At 37.1% G+C, this 24,665-nt stretch overlaps 1 protein-coding gene across 1 annotated transcript in view; it reads right to left on the bottom strand.

The window, feature by feature from the left end:
- The window catches only part of SMARCA5 (SWI/SNF related, matrix associated, actin dependent regulator of chromatin, subfamily a, member 5), a 39,741-nt gene extending 24,294 nt beyond the window's left edge, over positions 1-15,447 (bottom strand). Inside the window, exons 1-8 of the mRNA XM_053582190.1 lie at positions 14,906-15,447; positions 11,424-11,498; positions 7,296-7,462; positions 5,153-5,253; positions 2,651-2,751; positions 1,772-1,951; positions 286-441; positions 54-185 (exon numbers count right to left, since the gene is read on the bottom strand). Coding sequence (XP_053438165.1) covers positions 54-185; positions 286-441; positions 1,772-1,951; positions 2,651-2,751; positions 5,153-5,253; positions 7,296-7,462; positions 11,424-11,498; positions 14,906-15,082 — 1,089 coding nt within the window. The 5' untranslated portion in view covers positions 15,083-15,447. The remainder of the gene's footprint in view (positions 1-53; positions 186-285; positions 442-1,771; positions 1,952-2,650; positions 2,752-5,152; positions 5,254-7,295; positions 7,463-11,423; positions 11,499-14,905) is intronic.
- Positions 15,448-24,665: the final 9,218 nt, after the last annotated feature.

The following is a 24,665-nucleotide window of genomic DNA, read 5'->3' as shown; positions in this document are numbered from 1 at the left end:
CAAAAACACATTAAACAAAATATTAACCATAAAATAATTAGAAATAAACTTACATCAGCTGAATTAAATACATCTGGCAACAAAAAATTAAGAAGAGACCAGAGCTCATGCAAGTTGTTCTGAAGAGGTGTTCCAGTTAATAAAAGTCTATTTGTAGTCTTGAATTCCCTCACTATTTCTGACAACTGAAAGAAAAAAAAAAATTCATCATTAGGATATTTTTGCATATTGATCAAATTCTTAAATAAAGGCACAAATAAGTTTTATATCTAAATAACAAAATACCTTAGATTTTTCATTTTTGATCCTGTGAGCTTCATCTATTACTAGGTATCTCCAGTTAAATTTTTTGAATACAGACTTCTCTTTAATAAGCATTTCATAAGATGTTACACATACATCCCATTCTCCTGGTAATAAAACATCTCTGACAAAAGCAGCCTGTGTAGTAAGAGAAAAAAATCATACCAAATAGAAATAAACCATACACTAAATTTACTGATGACTAGTAATCTGTCAAAGGGGGTGGGACTACTAAAAACATGTATGGTAGCTATATTATGCAAGCATTTAGAACCAGCTTTCCTACAACTAAAGTAACTTCATTAATGACTTCAGTATCACAACCATTAAATTTTAAAACTGACAAGGATAATCAGTACAAACATTGTCTCTATAATTCTACTAAGTCTTAAAATTCTTAGGAGATAGTTTGGGCAAAGAAGAGGGTTTTCTTTATAAAGCAAAAATAGCATTTTAAACAAAGGAAGATAGCAGTGGGCTGAAGCATTTTCATTCCTTTCAGGTTTATAGATGTATTGCTATTATTAGTCTCAATTTACAAGTAAGGAAACTGAAGCAAAGAATGATTAAGTAATCAGGCCCCAAAACCTAAAAAGCAATTTGGTAACTTAAAATACCCAAAATAAATATAAAGGTAGGAAAATCTAGCTAGACTCACTGACAGCTAAATTAAGAAAGAACAAAGTGCACAGCCATTCGATGCAGTCTGAATAAATTTCCAAATCTGAGTTTTATGTGCTTAATGTCATTATTTCCATGTCTTCTTCCCAAAAGCATGCTGTCAACTGATCAAAATTGTAGACATCCTTAACTCAACCAAATGACTTCAATTCAATCCACATTTAAAACTACCATTCTGTGTTTACTATCAATATACATTTACCTAAAAAACTGGCTCCTTAAATTTCCAAACACTCCAGACATTGAAAACCTCTCTTAAAAATAAGAAAGTACTTCTACATTGAGAGCACAGGCTTTGATTTTATACAACCATTTCCAAAAAGGGAAGAAAAAAGCTATATTCTGTCCTACGGACCCCTACTCAATACGAATCTTAACCTCCAAAACAACATCAAAATTGTAAATTTGAGTATTTTTTTTTTAAGAGACAGAGTCTAATTTTATTACCCTTGGTAGAGTGCTATGACGTCACAGCTCACAGCAACCCCCAACTCCTGGGCTTAGGCGATTCTCTTGCCTCAGCCTCCAGAGTAGCTGGGACTACAGGCACCCACCACAACGCCCAGCTATTTTTTTGTTGTTGTTGCAGTTTGGCCAGGGCTAGGTTCGAACCCACCACCTTAAGTATATGGGGCTGGTGCCCTATCCATTGAGCCACAAGCGCCGCCCAAATTTTGAGTATTTGTGTAGAACCTTCCTTTTGTCTTTCCTCAAACTAACCCCCTAACCCATACTTAAATTCTAATTCATTTGATTTCAAAAATATAATGAAATACTGGAAACTTACTCTTTGTTCTTTATCTCCTATCAAACAAACAGATCTAAGTGTTGGTACCCATCTCTTGAATTCACTCATCCAGTTGTGTAATGTAGACTTAGGGACCAAAACCATATGAGGACCAGGAATGTTTCTATAGTGTTTCATGTACCCAAGAAGAGAAATTGTTTGAAGAGTCTTTCCTAGGCCCTGAAAGATTTCAGAATAAGCACAAAGCAATGAAAAATAATCAATCTTCCTTATCAATCCCTCATAAGACATATTTGAAAGAAACGCTATGCACTTATAATAACTGACATAAGAGTTACAACTTAGTATGTGTCAAAGTTTACAAGTGTTCTGTCATCTTCAAGTCTAAGGTCACCTAGCAGAAAGAATTGAAACACATTTCTTTTAAGCTTCAATCTTTCTCCAACCAATTAAAGTGTTTTACCACTCTGACAATAAAGAAACTTTAAAAAAACATGCCTTATATAACTAGTAAGTAGTGAATAAACATGAGATAAAATGTTTTATGAAACAACTGTACAACTGCCACCTTGGAAAAAAATATTAATTTACTAGTAATAAGCATTCAGTGACCTCACTCATGTTTTAGAGAAGTGAAAAGAAATGGTCAAATCATTGTTCTTTGAAAGTCAATCATGTGTCCTAATATATATTATTTTTTAAATGTACTATATTTTCATAGATGGTAATTCCTCCTAACTGTAGTACGGATTCCACTAATGCAATAAAGCAAGCTGCTTCTAACAGTTTGAGAAAGGATTCGTTTGTTAATAATTCTACACTGTAAAAACCAAAACTATATAAATTTTTATCAACTTTAATGTATAAAGTATTTCAAATTCCAAAATATGGCCTTCAAAAAACCTACCAAACACATACCATTTCATCTGCAAGGATACCATTGATGCCATTCTCATACAAAGAAATGAGCCAGTTTAATCCTCGGACCTGATAATCTCTCAGTTTACCCCATTTTACATCTAAAAACAAAAGAAAAAGCGTAAGATGATTATGACAATGGGAAATACAAGTTGTTCCCTTTACCTGATACACAGAGATTTAACTTGAGCCTATATATGTCCACTGACTTCACTTTCTCTACTAGAAGATTCCTGTAGAATGATAATTCTGTCAATTTCTAGAGGTAGCTTCTAAGCGCTCTGGAGTAGCAGATAGATATGCAAAGATAACCAAGTGCAGGCAGGAAACATGACTGCAGGCTCAGAGTACCCACAACCCAATCACTTAGCTCTTATGTTAACCATCTATTGATCCTACATTTTCTCAGTCTCTTTACTTGTTAATATTAACAAGTGTTTCTAACTACAAGTTTTTAGTTTTTATGAAAATCAAATAGAGCAGCGGTTCTCAACCTGTGGGTCTCTTAATCTGTGGGTCGCAACCTCTTTGTAACAATGAAAATACATACTGCATATCAGATATTTACACTATGATTCATAACAGTAGCAAAATTACAGTTATGAAGTAACAACGAAAATAATTTATGGTTGGGGGTCACCACAACATGAGGAACTGTATTAAATAAAGGGTCACAGCATTAGGAAAGTTGGGAACCACTGAAATAGAGGTTCCGTGGAGATTTTATTTTCCTCCTAGTAAAAAAGGAGGAATAAAATTATTTTCCTAAGGCAGCACCTGCCTTAGGAAAGGAGTGGGGCGCCGGCCCCATATGCCGGAGGTGGCAGGTTCAAAACCAGCCCCAGCCAGAAATTGCAAAAAAAAAAAAATTTTTTTCTAAGTTACTTTTCTAATATATCTTATATAGAAAGACAACATTTCTGTCCAGATATACAACTTATTTTGTTGCTCGAAATAATTACCCAATCTACACAACACAATCACTTGATATTTAAAAAATATGTACATTGTGCACCCTATCCCTATGGCCCGCAACCCCTGGGCCACAGAACAGTAAGCAGTGCAGTGCCAGTTCACAGTTATGATTGCCCAAGCTCTCCCCACTTTGTCCCTCTATGGAAAAATGGTCTTCCATGAAGCCCATCAGGCTCTGCTGTCAAAAAGGGTTTGGTTTGTGGACTGTTAGGAAGCAGGCTGCACAGGAGGAGGTAAGCCCCACAGCTTCATCTGTATTTACACCCACCCTAATCACTCTCATCACTGAGTTCTGTCTCCTGTCCATGCCATCTCCCTCCACTGCTGTCCCCTGCTGTCCTGTCCCCCTCTGTCCCATGGAAAAATTATCTTCCATAAAACTGGTCCCTGGTGATGAAGAGGTTGGAGACTGGTGCTCTACACCTTTTGAAAAATATTGCTTAACCTAAACAATGCTGGGGAAACTAGTTACAATGTAGGAATGTAAATTTCCTTTCCTGCTTGTGCCTTACATCTCAGCTCTGGCCTCTACATTCATGAAATGAAGGCTGGGTACTCCATTTCATCAATCAATCAGGGATGTCTAACCCAAAGCCTGTGGGCCCCACACATATTACATGAGGGGTTTTTGCTTATCCGTGGTGGCAGATATCATGAAAATTATGGATAGGCCTTTTTTTTGCTCGTGAGCTTTTATTAGTGTTTACGTATTTAATGTATAGCCCAAGACAATTCTTCTTCCAATGTAGTACAGAAAAGCCAAAAGATTGAACATCGAACCTTAAAAAGACTACTGAATTTCTAACTTGTCACCTGTTTGGCCAAAGTTCAAGGCTACAGTAATTAAAAAACAAACCCAATATCATGTCCTATACTACCTTTATAAATTTTTACATACCACCACTATGTTGTGATGACATAAACCAGTAAGGTGACAGAGATGGAGGGTTAAAGAAAAATGTCAGGCTTCGGGCGGTGCCTGTGGCTCAGCGGGTAGGGCGCCGGTCCCATATGCCAGAGGTGGCGGGTTCAAACCCAGCCTCAGCCAAAAAAAACCACACACAAAAAAAAAAAAAAAAGAAAAATGTCAGGCTTCAATTAATACAAAGGGAAATCCATAGCTCCAGACAATCAAGATTATATATTGGTAAAACAAACCTCGTTAAATAGACTTACTTCTGGAAAAGCACTAATAACAAATACATTATATAAAAAATTAAAACAATATAAAAAGCATCAGAAGATGAATAAGCAAAAATATTCCTAAAGTACCTTTTTAAATAATTAGTTCTCCTATGTGGGACAAATATAAGGCAAAACCATTTTAGTTTTTACATATACCTCAGCACAATAATAAACACAATGGTATTTAATACCCACCACCACCATAAAACATACTATCAACTCCATCAAAATCTGAAGTTTATTTCACAACCAAATATCTGAGAGTATTAAACATTCTCTTTAGAAATATCAGCCAAGACAGATTTTTTTTAAAATGTTAGTAATAAAGTGTGTTGAACGTACATGATGGAGAGTCTTCAAAACGAGTACAAACATTGGTTGCTTTGGAACTTTCTGTAAGTAGTTCTTCATCCTCCTCTTGCTCTGTTCTACGGTGTCGATAGCTGTCAAGTTGAAAATAAAATAAAAATAAAATGATTTGAAGATGGCTGTAATTTTAACTATCAGCTACTATTTCAACATAATCAAGTGAATAGCTAATTCCATAAAAATTAATTTTTTAACAGGCATCTAAGACTAACCACCAGTAGGAATTACTAATAATTTTTAAATCTGAAATGTTTCATAGGGTATCTAACAAATACTTGTATCTAATTTAGACAACGGCAGATCATGCCTCATTTAAGTGAGACATCTGAATCTAATTTACAACCTAATTTCTACCAAAATTCTTGGCAAAAGATAACTTGCCTTTCAATATAAAAGAAGCATTCCTCAGGTATTCAAGCCAAGGCAATAAATATTCACGGGCCTTCTTGTTTGTTATGTATTTTTCTAATCAAACATCTTAGTTAGTCTGTGACTTCTTGTACTTCTCTGCATTCTAATCCTAAGAAATTGAATATATAGATCCACCCCTGTCCCAATTTATCCTTCATAAACTGGGAGAGAAATTTTAACATTACTTCTTAAAAATCTTTCTGAGAATACATTTTCAAAATGGTTGATTATTACTGTTATAAAACATTAGATAAAAGATGAGATGTGCTTTATTGCTTAAAACTGAGACATCATTCCCCAACTGAATGACTAGGGGAAAAAAATGCATGTATGTTCTGATATTCAAGGACAGTACTATCACCCTAATACTTTATGTAAATTAACCTTCCATTTAAGAGGGGTTTGAAAAGTAAAAAAATCTGTTAACTAAGATTCCTTTTCCCCACTAACATTACTTAATTAGATAAAGCTGAGCTACTTATTATTTCCCACAGAACACATTTACCACATAAGATAACGGAATAACAGAAGTGTTTTTTCCACATCTTTTTTTTTTTTTTTTTTGTAGAGACAGAGTCTCACTTTATGGCCCTCGATAGAGTGCCGTGGCCTCACACAGCTCACAGCAACCTTCAACTCCAGGGCTTAAGCGATTCTCTTGCCACAGCCTCCCGAGTAGCTGGGACTACAGGCGCCCGCCACAACGCCCAGCTATTTTTTGGTTGCAGTTTGGCCGGGTTTGAACCCGTCACCCTCAGTATATGGGGCCGGCGCCTTACCGACTGAGCCACAGGCGCTGCCCCATCCATTACAGCAGTTTCCATTTTCAATGTATGACACTGATATTTAATTAGCAACAACTTCTTAAATCTGAAACAATTTAAATACATCTGAAATGCAAATAACTCATAGAAAGTTTTTCCAAATATTCTCAATGCATGTATGTAGTTCAGCTGCCTAATGTATACCCAAATCAAATCTAAATTCAAGTCTGAATCATTCTAACTACTCCTACATGATTTTCAACAGGCCATTTCACCTCTGCATTTGTCTCCACTGTAAGGAATGGCATAACATCCAAATTGCATACTCGATATGGTTGATACAATCCATAAGCAATATAATGCTATAAAAAAGAAGGCATTGTGCATACTTTTATATGCTTACATACGTATGGCTACAGCATACCAAGCCAATCAGAGCCAAATAAGAAAGAGCCATTAAAAAAATAAAAAAGAGCCATTAAAATATATTTTGTTTTCAGTGTAACAAAGAGAAATTTTATTTAGGAAAAACAAAGAGAAAGTTTACAGCACTTCCAAACAGAATTGGAAGTGGTCCCTCTCAGGATGGAGAGAAGGTAAGAGAGACTAAAAATACATTTTTAAAAAATAAAGTGACTTTATCTTTGGAATCCCAGCACTTTGGGAAACTGAAGTGGGAAAAGTGCTTGAGGCTAGGAGTTCAAGATCAAGCCAGACTTCATCTCTATGAAAAATATTTTTAAAAATTAGCCAGGTGAGGTGGCACGCACCTGTAGTCCTGGCTACTCCAAAGGTGAGGTAAAAGGACTGCTTAAACCTATGAGTATCAAGGTTATAGCAGGCTATAATCAAAACATTACACTTCAGACCAGGTGACAGAGCAAGAATCTGTGTCCAAAGAACCACTCTGGTTCAACTATGAAATTTAAACTATTACTCACTCTCCAACTGATAACAAGTTCTGTTTCTCATCCTTTTTTATTCGTGGGCGCCCTGGTTTCATCTTCAAAGGTGAAGTTGGAGTCTTCTGAGCAGCAGGTTGAATGAAATGTGCAAATAGTTCTGTCTGCTTTAATAAATACTCAAATCTATTTGCTCGGTCAGTTTGCTGCAAAAAAAAATTTAAGACATGGTTTATCAGACATTAATTAAAACTTCAGAAATCAAAGTTCCGACATGCCTACATACAGTAAACTCACTGATAAAAAGAAACAAAAGCACTGATATGTGCAAAAACATGGATAAGTATCAAAAGCACTACGCCAAGAGACCACAATACCAAAGACTACATGCTATATTATCCCCACTTATATAAAATGCTAATTAGTGATAGAAAACAGGTCAGAAGTGTCAAAGGGGTGAGAGCAGGACCCAACTACAAAAGGGCAGAAGCAAACTTTTTAGGAATGATACAACTGTTCTATGCTTGTGGTCTTATTTAAATGACTGCATGTATTTGCCAAACTCACTGAATTACAAAGTTAAAAGTTGATCTTATATAAGGCAAAATAATTTCTTTAAATATTAAAAAACATCATACAAGTGAATTAATTTAGAAGTAGGAAAAATACATTGGTCATTCATCAGTTAGACTGTGACAAATTTGTAGAAGGTTATCAAGCTTGAAAAACATTAAGTTCACAAAATATTTATTAACCCAAAATATTATTCCTTCCTTTCATATATGCCATCTACCCCTTTTGATCTTTTCTATGACTCACACAAAGAGAACGGAAGAATTTATTTCAAAAAAATTTTAAGTTTCTTAAAACAAGTTTTCATAAAATAATGAAATTCTAAATCCTGTAGGCAATAGCCTTTCTATGGATACAATGATAGTTCGATTAAACAAAGGAGAAGCAAGAGAAATTAAGTTCAATAAACAGAGAAACCAATTACTTAACAGTTTAAAATGTTGGTTTTCAGAATAAATTACAAAGATATTTTTATCTAGCAAAGCAGATACCAGGCATATCCAAATATTATAATGTTGTAAAAACTATATATTTTTAAAGGAAACCACTTTTTAAAATCACAGCACTGTTAAAACTGAAACTTAATTTGTTATCAGAAAGGCACAGAAGCACCTCAATGGGCATAACAAGTTTTTAACATATTGTACTTCTCCCCGTAAGGTCCTACAGTTAATGAGCCTCTACTGTTTGTTTCCCAAGATTACAAACTGTTTTAAAGTACTGAAATGAGACACAAATGTGTGCATATTTTCCAGAATTACATTTCTAACTTATATACAGCTTTTAAAAAGCCAAGAACATACAACTAGAAGATAGATTTTTAGGGATAAAGAAAAGATCCATTACTGTTAATTATGTTTAGAATCAAAATAAATTGTAAAGAGAATGAAAAGGTTAAGATGAAAATTATCGGAGATCTTAAAAGACCAAAGAAAAGTGGTAAAGAGAAAAATAAACAAATCTTAAAAAGCAGAAATAAAGAATAGGAACCTGAAAGAAATCAATCATAAAATCAAATGGAAATTAAAATAAATAGCTTCGGAGTAGCTTCTTTCTCCAAGACTATATGAAATGACATAGTAACAGCAGAGGCTACATATTTGGAAAGAGAGGAAATAAACTGAAGAAAGGCCTACAATTCTTTGTGGAGGAAGACCAAAATTGAGGGTGTAGTAGAAATGGAGTAGAAAGATTGAGAAGTTAAGTTTCAGAATAGCTACATGGGATTTACTGAGTAACAAATACTGAAAGCCCAAGACAGTAAAAACCAATCAGCACTATTATTTAGTTTTCTGAAGTAGTTCTCAACATCCTGGGTTTAAGAACGAAGAGTGGACAGCAAGACTTACCTATGGTTAAGAACTAGGAGATGAGAAGGGAGCTTGTTTAAAGAAAACTGTTCAAGTGAAGATCATGTTGAAAAAGGAAATGGAGCTGGGAGACTGAAAAACTTGGGAGAAATGAGAAGAGTTCCAATAAAAGCCACTATGAAAATGAAAACCATTGTAAAGAACCAATGAACATCAACGTTTTATAGTCGGATTTGTATTATAAATCATACTCTGCAAAAATGAAGAAATGTAGGAATCCAGATCATAAGAAAAGAGACAAAGTCCACAAAATAACACAATAATATAGGACTACTGAACTAGGGTGATAGGGAAAAGAAAAATATTTATGAGAGTAAACTTGCCATTAAAAAGTATGAGGTATTGTTATGGACCTTGGGAAAATATTAAAAGGAACTTCCATTTGCTGAGATAACACAAAGTAGGTATGTGGAGTAAAGATTATGAATTCAAGTGTTAGATATTCCCAAGTAAGATGTACTAATGGGATTTAAAAGTAAATGTCCAAGAAACAACGGAAAATACTGATTGGCAATATCTGGGCTAGAGATAAATATTTGAAAGTATTCTGTTTTAAAGATGGCAGGTAAAAATCAGTAAGAATCAAACTATCTAGGAAGAATGTTCAGAATTTAACAAAACAAGGACAAAAGAATAATCAATTAAGTAGAATATTATCAAGAAAAAGGTCCTCCAAAGTAAGTAGACTTTTAAAAGGATGGTCAACAATGTCAAGCACAGTGAGATCAAGGACAATGAAACTAAAATTAAGCCACAGAACTGGCATATAGATTCACAAATACAATGTTAGAGTCACAATCTAAATTGTGAAGTTAAAGCAATATTATAGACTATATTAACTATAAAGTAATACTCACTTTAAACAAGTAGAGCTACAAATGCATTTTTGTCTTTAAGTCTGACAGCAAAAAAGGAATGAGACAGTTATAGTCATAGCAATCCTATCTAAAAATCTATCATTTGTAACTCACAAATTGTGTTGTTATATGTACTATACACATTATATAGGTACATAAAATACATATCGTAACTTCAGAATTTTCAAGCAATTAAAGATTAAAAAATATTTATGAATTTTGAAGAGAAAGTCAAAGTTCAAGGAAAAGTACATTTTTAAAAATATTTGTTAAGATCTACTATGTGTCAGATATTGTTCTGGGTGCTAAAGACATAAAGATTAAGGCACTGTTCCTACCCTTAAGAAGCATACTTTGTAGTGGTACTATTTCATTAACACATTGTTATTTTAACTTTTTAAGATTTCAACACAATTAAATGAGTTTAATCCATATAAATCTGATATATGCATCAGAATAGGCCCTGATATAGAGTAAACATTTGTTGTTAGCCATTATTACTATTATTAAAACTGAATTTAAATTTAAAACTTTGTAAGGTACAAATTAAGTCAAATCATGGTTTGAAGTTTCCTAGAAGATTTGAAATAAGATGGTTCTTTAAGTCAAAGGTAATGTCATGTTCTCGTTCTGTAAAGATCCCACCCATAATATAATAATACTGTTGGCAAGGAGCATGTATTATTCTTTGTAACCAGTAGAGTACAATGCTAGACAGATACAGCATAAACAAACACTGAATAACTATTTCTCTGGTCTGCACCTCACACCACACACTAAAATCCCAAAGGTGTTAATGTAGTTAAATAATGACATCATATTTTGTGAATTTATAGAATACTTATCTGGTTTATATAAGCAAATAAGAAACAGGAAGTTCCTATGTTACACATATTTCAACTGGCTGTGTCCTTATTATATAGATCAAGCAAACATTTATGGTGTAAATGTGTTCATGTGTTGGAAACTTAATCCCCCATGTAACAGCGTTGGAAGGTGGAGCCTAAATGAAGTTGATTAGGTCATGGGGGGTTCTGCCCTATGACCACATTAATGTCATTATCTCAGGAGTAGGTTAGTTATTGCCAGAATGGGCTTGTTACAAGCTCAACCTCCTCTTGCTCTCTTGCCTTTCCTCCATGGGGGTTAATATTGACAAGAACACCTTCACCAAATGCTGTCCCCTTGACCTTGGACTTCCCAGCCTCCAGAACTGTATAAACTAAAATAAATTTCTTTCCCTTACGAATTTCCCAGTCTGTAATATCTGTTATAGTAATACAAAATAGACGACAACATGTTAAATACATTTAATCACCTAACAAAAAGTTTTCCTTACAGACTCTATTCACACACCTAGAACATACCATTTTTTCTTCATAGGTAGGGTCTGGTTCTTGGAGTTCTTTTTGCTTGCCAGGTGATGCATCATCAAATACTTCCTAGTAGGAAGGAAAAATCAGGGAATTGTTCAAGAACAGTAAACACACCATTACATAACAATTTCTGCCCCAAACACATTCTAAATAATATATTCCTATCCCACACCTCTCAGGTACTTGAATAGCTGTCAACTCACAAAAAACTTGAATTGAATACTATAGAGATAATAACCTATTTAACCCTGTACACTGAATGGCTGTTGCCAAGATTATAACAGAAGATTATTATCTATAGCACGTTAAAAACAAAATTATTAAATACAAGTTATGTGGGCGAGTCTGTCTCTTTTTTGTAATAAAAATTATGAAATTGAATAGTATGAAATGTGAGAAAGTTCTCTTTTATCACAAAATTGTATTATCTTCCATGCTACTACAAAAATGTAAGGAAAGTGATATAAGGAGATGTAAGGAGATGAGTATCCCTGATACTATATTCTATATTATGAAGTATTTATAATGTATCCTAAACCGAATGTGCTAACCATATTCTAATTTCTAAATTGGTGATAAAATATGCCATTCTTGCAAATACCCTGAACAACAAAACTTACCAACAACTTCTACACTGCAAATTTCCATTCATTCATTTAAAAAAATCTGGTACAAGTGTAATTTTCTTTTATTATTATTATTATTAAATCATAGCTGTGTACATTAATGCGATCATGGGGCACCATACACTGGTTTTATAGACCATTTGACATATTTTCATCACACTGGTTAACATAGCCTTCCTGGCATTTTCTTAGTTATTGTGTTAAGACATTTATATTCTACATTTAGTAAGTTTCACATGTACCCTTGTAAGATGCACCGCAGGTGTAATCCCACCAATCACCCTCCCTCCCCTCCCTCACAAGTGTAATTTTCATTAATGATGTACAAATCTGGGAAAAGGTGGCCTGGTATGGTACCAGAATAAGGTCAAGTCCAACTTCATTGCTAAGAACTTCAGGCATCTATGTAATCTTAGGCTCATCATAAATCTCCACAACCCAAAAATGATAAAACCACCTACCTAATTCAGTTTATAAAATTCCAAAACACAATGAAACATCAAATATACTCTACAAAAATAAAAAGTACTTTTCAACAGTAATAATTATTTTTTCTACAGTTTAAAAAAATTGAACTCTAGGCATTCTGAAGTCATATAATTATTGGCATACAGTGTGCCTAATTTATAAATCTAGTCAATAGTGAGATGAGGATTAGCAAAGGGAAATTTCTTATTACCAAAAGGATAACATCCTACACCATCTAGTGATTTAAAAAAAAAAAAAAATGACATAAGTAAAAAACAAGATTGCTCCACTGACTGGCAAAAAGAAAAATTAACTGAATACATAGAAAGGCTAGCTAATATTACTGGGGAAATCAGCTTTCTCAGAAAAAATTTACAAATGCCAGATTTTCTGGTTTAGAAAAACCCACCTTAAATCCTATTTCAAACAAGAAAAAGCATTAAAAAAATCTTTTTTCAACTGCAAACAGATTAAAGTTGTCAGATAATGCTATGCATGTGTGCTCAAACTTATTTATCAGTGAATTGCAGTGATTCTGAATTTAGTTATAAAAACAGAAAACAGATTGATGGTACATTTATTTTAAAAGAAAAATATATACTATAATATGAACAAAAAAATCAAAACTATTCAGTGATAAAATAGCCTGATAAATGAATAAAATTAGTTATATTTGTATATTGAGAAGGTAAAAATAACTACACCATTCTTCAATAAATGGAATTGCCAAACATCTTTTTTATAAGAACATGACAGGGAAAAGACAAATGGGAAAAGGCTGACTTTGGGAGACCTGAGTTCTACACGTGGGAACTCAATTTCCTTCTCATCTGGCAAATGAAAATACCACTGATTTCAGTCAGTAGTTGTTATCACATCTATAATCATATTTAAACTTTAATTCAATTTTAACTTAAAAATAGGAATTCAAAGTCAAAATATTCAGTTTAGGTTTGAAATTATTCTGCCTTCTAACATTTACATATGATCTCTGGTGAAAGCCCTGTATTACCCCAAAGTTTGGATGGCAGACCCTTTTAAGAAGCTGAGGAAAACTAAGAACTACACATTTACACACAATCGCTCAGTGTCACAGGCTTTCAAGAAATCCAAGTTAAATAGACCCAAAGAACAAATTAAAATTTTAAGGGGGTTAAAAACAGTGACCCTGAATGCACTTCAATCTGAAACAAATCTCACTGATAACTATAGGAAATCCAGAATTCCTAGCCCACTAAAACTACCCTTCACCAAAGTCCATAACATAATGTTACTTCACTAGCTGTCCTGAAGGGTAAACTGTGGTATCATTTCCTTATTGTATTAATCCTTCATCAAAGTTCATTTTTAGCGAAGTATTACTATTCTAAGGGTAGAAAAATCCCAGAAATTTTGAGGCTGCGACTATAAAATATCTCCAAACAAGTCCAAGGCCAAGAATTAAAGTTGGAAGTAGCAATACTTTGTTCCCAGACTTCGCAAAGCCTGGGAGGATACCCAAGAGACCCGACCAGCAGCTCCCCAGTCCTTCTACCCACCGCAGTACTGTCACCACCTCCTGGCCAACCCAAGCCCAGAAGTGTCGACAGTAAGCAGTACCATTTTTTTTTTTTTTTAAGATCAAGGCCTCAAAAGAGGAAATGTGCGTAATTGAGAAAACCGATCAATTAATCGCCCGATTCAATTCATTCATACACCCATCCATAGCTCCCAAATTACAGGGAGATGCAAGACAGCTGCTGCTGTCTTGGTCGCCTGTCTCCCTATGGAACTGTGCCTGGGAGGGGCTCTCTCTCCCTTCACAGAAGCAGCTGCGCTCCGCTTATCCCCACTGTGCACTCGACCATCCAGCTCTCGCCATTGTTTCTGCCCAGAACAGATACCGCCCCCGCCAAGACCAGGACGAAGAAAAGGAGGCCCAAGTCCTTGGATGCGCTGCTTTAAAATGCCTCCCCACGCCGCTAGTGTAACAGACTCCGTAGGCGCATCTCTCCAGCTGATCCCCCGAAGTTTGGTGGAAGCTAACACCCCCATTCAGGGACAGAAGAGAAGATTATGGGAGTGTAGTGGAAAAAACACGGACAGGTCCCCCCAGGCCACAAAACCAAGAGCATCTGTTTAATAAAAGCTTTAGAAGATTTGTCAAGATTCACTTAAGAGACAAGTAACTTAAATGTAAGTGCCAGGAATCCATTTGGGTTGGCTTCAGAGATTAAGAACAAGGGGGCAACGGTGAGTGCATCACGTCGGATCCTCGGTCTGAGGCCGAGTTTGTGCCCAGAGGTGAAGTTCAGCTCCGCGTTTATTCCCAAAATCAGGCCGAGTGAAGCGGCTCCCCTCCCCGCGGCACCCGCTCCCCGCGCCGCAGGCCGCCCTCACCTCCATCTCGGCGTCCGCGGGACCGGCGCTGGCTGCGCACGGAACCGACAGGGCCGCGACGCCCTCGGGACCGCCTTTGTTGCTGCTGTTGCTCCCGCCGCTGGCGGCCAAGGCTGCGGGCTTGGAAGGCGCGCTCTCGGAAGGCGGGGGTGGCGGAGGCTCGGCCGCGGACGACATGATGTTCCGTCTGCGTCACCCGCCGCTGCCAGAGGCCGGGTCCGGCAGGGATGGAGGCGGCCTAGGCCTGGGTGGCTACGTCACAATGAAGTGATGCAGGAGCTAGAGACCCACCCCGATGCTGCCCCACGCCGCGCCTCGGCGACGGGTCTGAGCCGGGGCCAGCAGCTCACCCTCTCAGTCGTCCTCCTCTTCCGCGGGGCTCTGGGTTCGACCGACGCTTACCTCACGGCGGGAATCACGTCGACGATGGTGGGCGGGGCCAGCCGGGTCACTGAGGTCAGGGAAGGCGGGCTGACTTGGAGAAGAGCAGAGGGTTGGGGGAAGGGGAAAGGAGAGCGAAAGCGAGACTGACGCGGGGAATTCACTTCGCCTCCTCCTCTTCCTCCGGCTGATAGCTATCTCGCCACCATTCAGGACAACTACCTACGCCACCGACTTCCAACCCCTCGCGAGATTACAGACTGGCTCATCGCCTGAGCCCAAAGTGCGCATGCGCAGTGTCCTTTCCTCACCCTTGGCCCCGCCTCCCCCGCCCCTCTCGTGGGTGGGGCCACGAGGGAGGCTCCAAAACGTGAGTTTGTTCCTCTGGTTCTTGGTGTGACGCGAGCTTAGACTTGCTCGCGCTGGTAACAGCTCCCTGTTATTGCTGTGTTTTCTGGGCCTGGCTGAGGTCGGCATCACTTACTGAAAACTTAACTGCGTTTTGCTTTGTCTACGTATTGTTGGAACTTTGTGCTGGCCTTAAAACTTCTGCGGTCTCTTAGGAGGCGTGACTCCAAAGCCTTGACAACGTTGTGGTTGTGGTTATCCCAAGTGACGTCTCACTGTTTTGTTTTATAAGAAAAAAAGTGTTAGTGCAAATTTTAAGTCTCAGCCTGTTAGCTACTTCGGTCGTTCGTAAATACAGAATTAGATGGTATTTCTTATGAATTTATATGCTAAAAGGAAATAAGTTAACTAATGTGCACACTACCATGTAAGTGAGAAACCTGAATAATCAATAGAAGAGAAAGGTAAGTGGTGAGCCGTATCTTTTCCTCATGCATCAAACAAAAAAGGTACATTCTCCTTAAGTGTTAAATAATCAGCGCTAATTATTTGATATACTGTCTTAGGTGATCTTTAGGTAGCCTAAGGACCTTAAGCATCCATCTTTTGCAAAATTCAAGCACATTGTATTCTATTTGATAACAAATCTCCTTACCGAAGTAGATTGTTGTCTGCCTAGCACAGGGTGTTTGGTTTTCTTTTTCTGGTTTTGTTGCTGCTGTTGTTTGTTTTGAGACAGTCTCCGTTGCCAAGGTTAGAGAGCAGTGGTGGCATCATACCTCACAGCAACCTCAAGCTCCTAGCTCAGGCGATCCTCTTTCCTCAGCTTCCTCCAGTAAGGTAGAACTATAGGCACGTGCTAATTTTTCTATTTTTAGTAGAGATGGATCTCATTCTTGCTCAAGCTGGTTTCCCAACTGACCTCAAGCATTTCTCCTGTTTGGGCTTCCTGGAGTGCTAGTGATGAGATAAGTGGCGCCCCAGCCAGCTGAGCTGGAGGACCTGCTGCCTCCGCGGGACTGTAGTGGGAGCCGGCAGAGGAACAAGCGGGCTGCAGGGTAGGCAAGGGGGCCCCCCTGCCTGAGGCTCTAGTAACCATAGGAGCTGGACAACTGCTGAGGAGACAACAGCAAGTTGGTGTCTCCTTTCCCTTGTGTTTATGACTGAACGGGGAACCCCAATTTCATGTAAGTTTCCTAGGCCTCAATTCCTTGAATGGACTGTGTCCATTCATTAATACATTCATTCACCTTGTCCCTGCAGAAAGAACTGTGTCCATTCATTTCCTGGCCTCAAATACAAGGAACCCATGCACCTATGTATACACCTGAACAAAGAGCCAGGAGAGAGACAAGAGAAGGAGAGAGGGACTTTTTTTCTTCTAACTTGGGTTTTTTCTCTCTGCCAGAAGCTTTGGTGTTTTTGTATTCTTTTCTGTAAAATAAATCTTGTCTTACCACTGATCGTGGTCCGTGGGTTCATTTTTTCAAATCACAGAGACTAAGAACCCACTGAAGAGGAAATTCCCATGTCACTAGGATGACAGCTATGAGCCGCGGCTGCGGTGGGGTGGCAGCGCAGGGTCTTAACTCATTTTGGTTATTTCCCATATCCAGTATTCTATATAAAGCGGACATACTTTTTTAAAGTTGAGATTTGAGCCAGGCTGGTTATGTTTAATAATTAGGCACAGAGAAGGGACCTCATTTGAATACATATTCTGCAAATTTTTAAACTAAAGGAATCATAGTTCGTTCATTGTGATCTGGAAAAATTTCTGCCAGTCCATAGAAATGCCATTATTAAGACTGTAAGGAGGCTTGGCGCCCATAGCACAGTGGTTATGTTGCCAGCCACGTACACCGCGGGTGGTGGGTTCAAACCCCGCCTGACCAGCTAAACAAGGACGACTGCAAGGAAAAAATGGCCGGGCGTTGTGATGGGCGCCTGTACTCAACTACTTGGGAGGCTGAGGCAAGAGAATCAGTTGACCCCAGGAGTTTGAGGTTGCTGTGAACTGTGACAGCACAGCACTCTACCAAGGGTGGCATGGTGAGACTCTGTCTCAAAAAAAAAAATAAATAAAAGACTGTAAGGAAATGGCTAAGGATATACACCTGCAACAATGCTCATTATAGTCTTCATACATAATTGCAAAAAGCTAAGGATAGGCAGAGTCCAATATTAAACTATGACTTTTAAACTTATACATTCACAAAATGAATTATGAACCTTTAATAACCATTAATGTAGAACAGTGGTTCTCAACGTTCCTAATGCCTGCTAATGCCGGGACCCTTTAATACAGTTCCTCATGTTGTGGTGACCCCCAACCATAAAATTATTTTTTTGCTACTGTTATGAATTGTAATGTAAATATCTGATATGCAGGATGTATTTTCATTGATATAAAGCGGTCACAACCCACAGATTGAGAACCGTTGATGTAGAAGAATGTTCATTATTAACTGTTAACTAAAAAAAAATAGTACCAAAATGTAGATAAAAGTTTGGATGCATATTCGCAAAAGTACTGAAAGTGATTATTGCTGGTGTGTGTGTCCTAACTTTTTTTGTTTGATAGTGATACCAGTGTTTCAGGTTCTTGGTCTCAGAGATTGGAAGAATGAATCGAAGGACCACAGATGAGTGGTAAGACAGCATTTATTCACAGAAACAAAGAATACAAAAACTACAAAAACCAAAGCTTTTGGCAGAGAGAACCCAGGTGGGGAATAAGCTGTCTTGCTCCCTCTCCAAAGTCTGTCCTCTGGCTCTCTGCACAGAGGTATATATAGTAGCTGGGGGTTGTTTTGCCTGGACTCAATGTGAACTCAATGTTTACTTTTAGGGCAGGTCTTTCCAATGAACTCTCAGGCCTTGGAAACTCACATGAAATTCACCAGTCAGAAGAGCAGGGAGAGGAGATAGCAAGGCACCAGTGTCTTCCCCACAGGTGTTGGACCCTTCTGGGTACTGGAGCCTCCTAGGACCCCCATGCCTACCCTTCAGCTGGCTGGTTCCACTGCCAGCTACAGCTGCACCAACACCACCAGGGCTAAAGCGGCAGGTCTTGGCGCCACCTGTCCTGCATCAATAACATTTTTTTATTTTTCTAGGATGAATTTGTATCTTATTGTTTTAAGAAAAGTTTTTAAAATGTTCAGCTTTATTGAAGTAAAATTGACAAAAACTTTATATAGTTGAGGTGTACAATGTGATGTTTTGATAGATATCTATACATATCATATGTTTATATTTATATATTGTGAAATGATTACCCCAGTCAAGCTAATTAACATATCCATAACCTTACACAGTTACTTTTTCTGTGTGTGTGTGATGAGAACATTTAAGATCTACTTTCTTACCAAATTCAATAAACAACATAGTAGTATTAACAATAGTCATCATGCTGTACCTTAGCTCTCTGAAATTATTCATCCTACATAACCAAAACTTTGTGCCCTTTAACCAACATCTCCCATTTTGAGAAAACTGTTTTTTTGTTTTTTTTTTAAGACTGAGTCTCACTGCATCTCACTGGGGTTGGGTGCTATGGTGTGATCATAGCTCACAGCAACCTCAAAGTCCTGGGCTCAAGTAATACTCTTCCCTCAGCCTCTTGAATAGCTGGGACTACAGGTGCCCACTGTGATGCCCAGCTAACTTTTCTATTGTTACTAAAGATGGAGTCTCACTCTTGCTCAGGTCTTGAACTCCTGAGCTCATGCAATGCACCTGCCTTGGCCTCCCAGAGTGCTAAGATTACAGGAGTGAACCACTGCATCCAGCCCAAGAAAATTTATTTTTAATTTAAAAAAAAATTCTTTCACTCATAAGATTATGTGGAAGGGTAAGAAAGTAGTGTAGGGTGGTACCTGACATATGTACATGCTCAATATATAGTTGTTGAATACGTATTTATTTAATAATTAATATTAGGTTGAAAAAATATATACTATTTATTTATTCTTTCTAGTTAATGTAAATATTTAATATAATTTTACATTTATAATAAATTTATATTACATTATTTAATCTAAATACTAAATTTGTAATATTTAGCATTCAAAATGTTTTTTCACTCTTTATCCAGCCTTAGAAATCTTGGGTCTTCATCTGGAAAAATGTAAAATTATACTTAAGTGTATAAATGTAGTGATTTTACGTCTGACGACTATGTAGGAAAAGAAATCAATAGCAAGTTAAACAGTGCAAGTAAATAAATATGCACACACATAGTCTCATAGGCCGTGCACATATGCATAGGTGTGAGCCACCATGCCCAGTTGGCAATTGTCTTTTCAAATTGCATGCATATGTGGGTTTCTCATAGGAGCATATGAAAACTATATTAGAATCTCACGGGGCAAAAGGAGATGTACTTGGAAGAAACTAGAAAGAAAAAACAGCGTTTGAATTCACTGACCTAATGTAAGAGTCAGAAAAGGAGTTTTTGTCAGGGTCTAGAAACAGAAAGAAGAAAGACCTACAAACAAGACAGTGTTCCTGCAAACTGACTTCTAGGAACATTAGCTGTGTTTCTGAGACAGATAGCAGTACTTACATGGTGGCCAAATTGCAGAGTTCTGTATTTCTTCAAAAGCTAAAAGGCTAAAGCTAACAGCTAGCTCTAGAATTGATAGCATAATCCAGAATTAATGTAAGAGAGTAGACTGGGGAGTCCAGCAGACTCTGAAGCTTAGTAGCTGTATGAATGCAAGCAAGTTATCTAACCTCTTCAAAATATTATAATATTATCCCAGGTTTATATTGAGATAATCTTATAATGATGTCATGAGAAAAATAAGATAGGCCTGTAAGGTGCTTGATACAGTGTCTGACATATAATGATCTCTGGGTTCAATTGTTAGATACTCTTTATCCTAAAGAAATAAGCCTAAGGGTCAGAGTGTAGTTGGAAGAAGAGGAACCTAATAGTTTTTTTGTTTTGTTTTGTTTGTAGAGACAGAGTGTCACTGTACCGCCCTGGGGTAGAGTTCTGTGGCGTCACATGGCTCACAGCAACCTCTAACTCTTGGGCTTACGCGATTCTCTTGCCTCAGCCTCCCGAGCAGCTGGGACTACAGGCGCCCGCCACAACGCCTGGCTATTTTTTTGTTGCAGTTTGGCCGGGGCTGGGTTTGAACCTGCCACCCTCAGCATATGGGGCCTGCGCCCTACTCACTGAGCCACAGGTGCGGCCCCGGAACCTAATAGTTTTTTAAGAGGGAGAGAGGTAAGGGAAATAGTAGCAAGAAAACACTAGAAGAAATTGGTTCTTTATTCCTGTTGCCAGCAACAGAATGCTACAATGTAAAAGCATGTTACAAATATTCAAGTACACACTGTTTACACCTAAAATACCCTGTGTTAGATTTAGTGTTCTACAACAGCATGTGCTGTGCAGAAATGCAGTGTAACAAAGAGATATTGCACAGGACAAAAGATACCAAAGAGCCAGGACTCTCTCAGCCATATGGCCTTGAATAGTAACAGAAAGGAGTTAGTTTTATCAAGAACAGAGTAGAAATGCCGTAGCTCTCTTCATCGCATACTCATTTTATTTTGAGAAAACCTAAGAAAATAAACACTGATTACTACAAGATAACAAACAGTATTGGATTTGTATCTAAGAATGAAGATTTCCAGCACCAGATACCTTAATGATTATACCTGTATGTATCTTTTCCAGAGTTCTCCCAGGTAAGTTATTCATCAATGGATGGAGATTTCAGTTAAAGAGAAACATCAACTATTCTGTAAATAAGTAATGTTTAAATACATTCTCATATTTGGTCACCAGTTCACATCAGTGGATGGATGACTTAGGTGAGTGTACATGTTGTTATGTAGTCAAAGGAGTTCAAGTTATCTGTGCATTTCTTATGTTTTCTGTTTATGCAAAATAATTTCTTCTTCATTATACTGGTTCTAGGTAAAATACTCCTAGGAACCCACATATTATTATCCTAAGTTAAACCAAAACTACCATTGTTAAACCATTTCTGGAATGGTAATAACTAATATCTAAAGTTACAGTTAAGAAGTTTGGGATTTCTTTGCTTAAAAGTTTGAAAGTAAGAAAATGAAAAAAGACATCATTAAAACATTAGTGAAAAGAAAACAGGAGTGGCTATATCATTATAAGCTCAAGTAGACTTCATAGCAAAGAAAATTACCAGAGACAAAGGGGGACTTTATATGATAATAAATAGGTGAGTTCTAAATGTGCCAACCCACCAAAAGGAGAAATTCTAAATCTATATGTATCAAAAAAAAGCTGCAAAATTTGTAAAGCAAAAACTGATAAATTGAAATGAGAAATAAAAATCTGAAATTATATAGAAGACAACACTATCTCCCAACAAGTGCTAGAGCAACTAGACAGAAACCCGGCAAGAATACTGAAGAACTCAACAGCACCAACAGCAAATACCATCTGATTGACAAGACAATTATAGAACACCCCACACAAAAATAGGAAAATATACATTCTTTTCAAGAACCCACAAAAATATACCAAGCTAGAGCATAACACAAATCTCAGAAAAGAATTTTAAATTGAAATCATACAGAATATATTTGCCTATCATGGTAGAATCTAACTAGAAATCAGTAACCAAATGTTACAAGGCATATGTCCAAACTAAGTGAGACACTTCTAAATAATCCATGAGTCAAAGAGGAAGTCTCAAAATAAGTCAAAAAGTATACTGAACTGAATGAAAACACAATATATCAAAATTTGTAGAACACAGCTTACATAGTGCTTAGAAAGCTTTTTAGTTTGATCAAGTCCCAGTAGTATATTTTTGAAGCTACTTCAATTGCCCGGGGGTCCTCCTCATAAAATACTCGCCCAGACCGATTTCTTCATGGGTTTTCTCTGCACTCTCCTCTAGTATTTTTATAGTTTCATGTCTTAAGTTTAAATCTTTAATCCAGTGAGAATCTATCTTAGTTAATGGTGAAAGATGTGGGTCCAGTTTCAGTCTTCTGCAGGTTGCCAGCCAGTTCACCCAGCACCATTTGTTAAATAGGGAATCTTTTCCCCACTGAATGTTTTTAATTGGCTTGTCAAAGATTAAATAGTGGTAAGTAGCTGGATTCATCTCTTGGTTCTCTATTCTGTTTCAGACAACTACTTCTCTGCTTTGGTGCCAGTACCATGCTGTTTTGATCACTATCAATTTGTAGTATAGTCTGAGGTCTGATAGAGTAATTCCTCCTGCTTTGTTTTTATTTCTGAGTAATGTCTTGGCTATTCGAGGTTTTTTTTGATTCCATATAAAATGAAGTATTGTTTTTTCAAGATCTTTAAAGTATGACAGTGGAGCTTTAATAGGGATTGCATTAAAATTATATATTGCTTTGGGTAGTATAGACATTTTAACAATGTTGATTCTTCCCAGCCATGAGCATGGTATGTTTTTCCATTTGTTAATATTTTCAGCTATTGCTTTTCTTAGAGTTTCATAGTTCTCTTTATAGAGATCTTTCACGTCCTTTGTTAGATAAATTCCCAAATATTTCATCTTCTTTGGCACTACTGTGAATGGGATAGAGTCCTTAACTGTTTTTTCAACTTGACTGTTGTTGGTATATATAAAGGCTACCGATTTATGAATGTTGATTTTGTAACCTGAGACGCTGCTGTATTCCTTGATCACTTCTAAGAGTTTTGTAGTAGAGTCCCTAGTGTTTTCCAGATATACTATCATATCATCCGTGAAGAGTGAAAGTTTGATCTCTTCTGACCCTGTATGGATACGCTTGATCGCCTTTTCTTCCCTAATTGCAGTGGCTAAAACTACCATTACAATGTTGAAAAGCAATGGAGACAATAGGCAGCCTTGTCTGGTTCCTGATCTGAGTGGAAATGATTTCAATTTAACTCCATTCAATATGATATTGGCTGTGGGTTTGCCATAGATGGTCTCTATCAGTTTAAGAAATGTCCCTTGTGTACCCATTTTCTTAAGTGTTCTGATCATGAAGGGATGCTGTATATGATCAAAAGCTTTTTCTGCATCGATTGAGAGAATCATATGGTCTTTGTTTTTTAATTTGTTTATGTGCTGGATTACATTTATAGATTTACATATATTGAACTAGCCTTGAGATCCTGGGATAAAACCGACTTGGTCATGATGTATAATTTGTTTGATGTGTTGCTGGATTCTGTTTGTTAGGATCTTGTTGAATATTTTTGCATGTATATTCATTAGTGATATCGGTCTATAATTTTCTTTTCTTGTTGGGTCTTTCCCTGGTTTAGGGATCAGGGTGATGTTTGCTTCATAGAACGTGTTGGGTAGTCTTCCTTCTTTTTCTACTTTTTCGAACAGGTTGAGTAATATAGGTACTAATTCCTCTTTAAAGGTTTGGTAGAATTCTGACTTGAAACCATCTGGTCCTGGGCTTTTCTTTTTAGGGAGGTTTTGTATGTTTCATGCTATTTCCGAACTTGATATGGGCCTGTTCGACATTTCCACTTGATTCTGGCTAAGTCTTGGAAGGTGACGTACTTCCAAGTATCAGTCAATTTCCTTCAGATTTTCATATTTCTGAGAATAAAGTTTCTCGTAATAATCATTAAGGATTTTTTGGATTTCTGAGGAGTCTGTTGTTATTTCGTCTTTGTTGTTTCTGATTGATGAGATTAGAGATTTTACTCTTTTTTTTTTCCTCATTAGGTTGGCCAAAGGTTTATCTATTTTGTTGACCTTTTCGAAAAACCAGCTTTTTGATTTATTGATCTGTTGTATTATTCTTTTGTTTTCAATTTCATTTAATTCTGCTCTAATTTTGGTTATTTCTTTTCTTCTACTGGGTTTGGGGTTGGAATATTCTTCCTTTTCCAGTTGCTTGAGATGTCCCATTAAGTTGTTAACTTCCTCTCTTTCCGTTCTCTTGAGGAGGGCTTGCAGTGCCATAAATTTCCCTCTTAGACCTGCCTTTGCAGTGTCCCAGAAGTTCTGATAGTTCGTGTCTTCATTGTTGTTTTGTTCCAAAAAATTGGCGA

Source organism: Nycticebus coucang, chromosome 1 (assembly GCF_027406575.1).
Source record: "Nycticebus coucang isolate mNycCou1 chromosome 1, mNycCou1.pri, whole genome shotgun sequence".
NCBI classification, from domain to species: Eukaryota; Metazoa; Chordata; class Mammalia; order Primates; family Lorisidae; genus Nycticebus; species Nycticebus coucang.
Note: the sequence above shows the minus strand (reverse complement) of the source record. Positions and strands in the feature narration are given on the sequence as shown.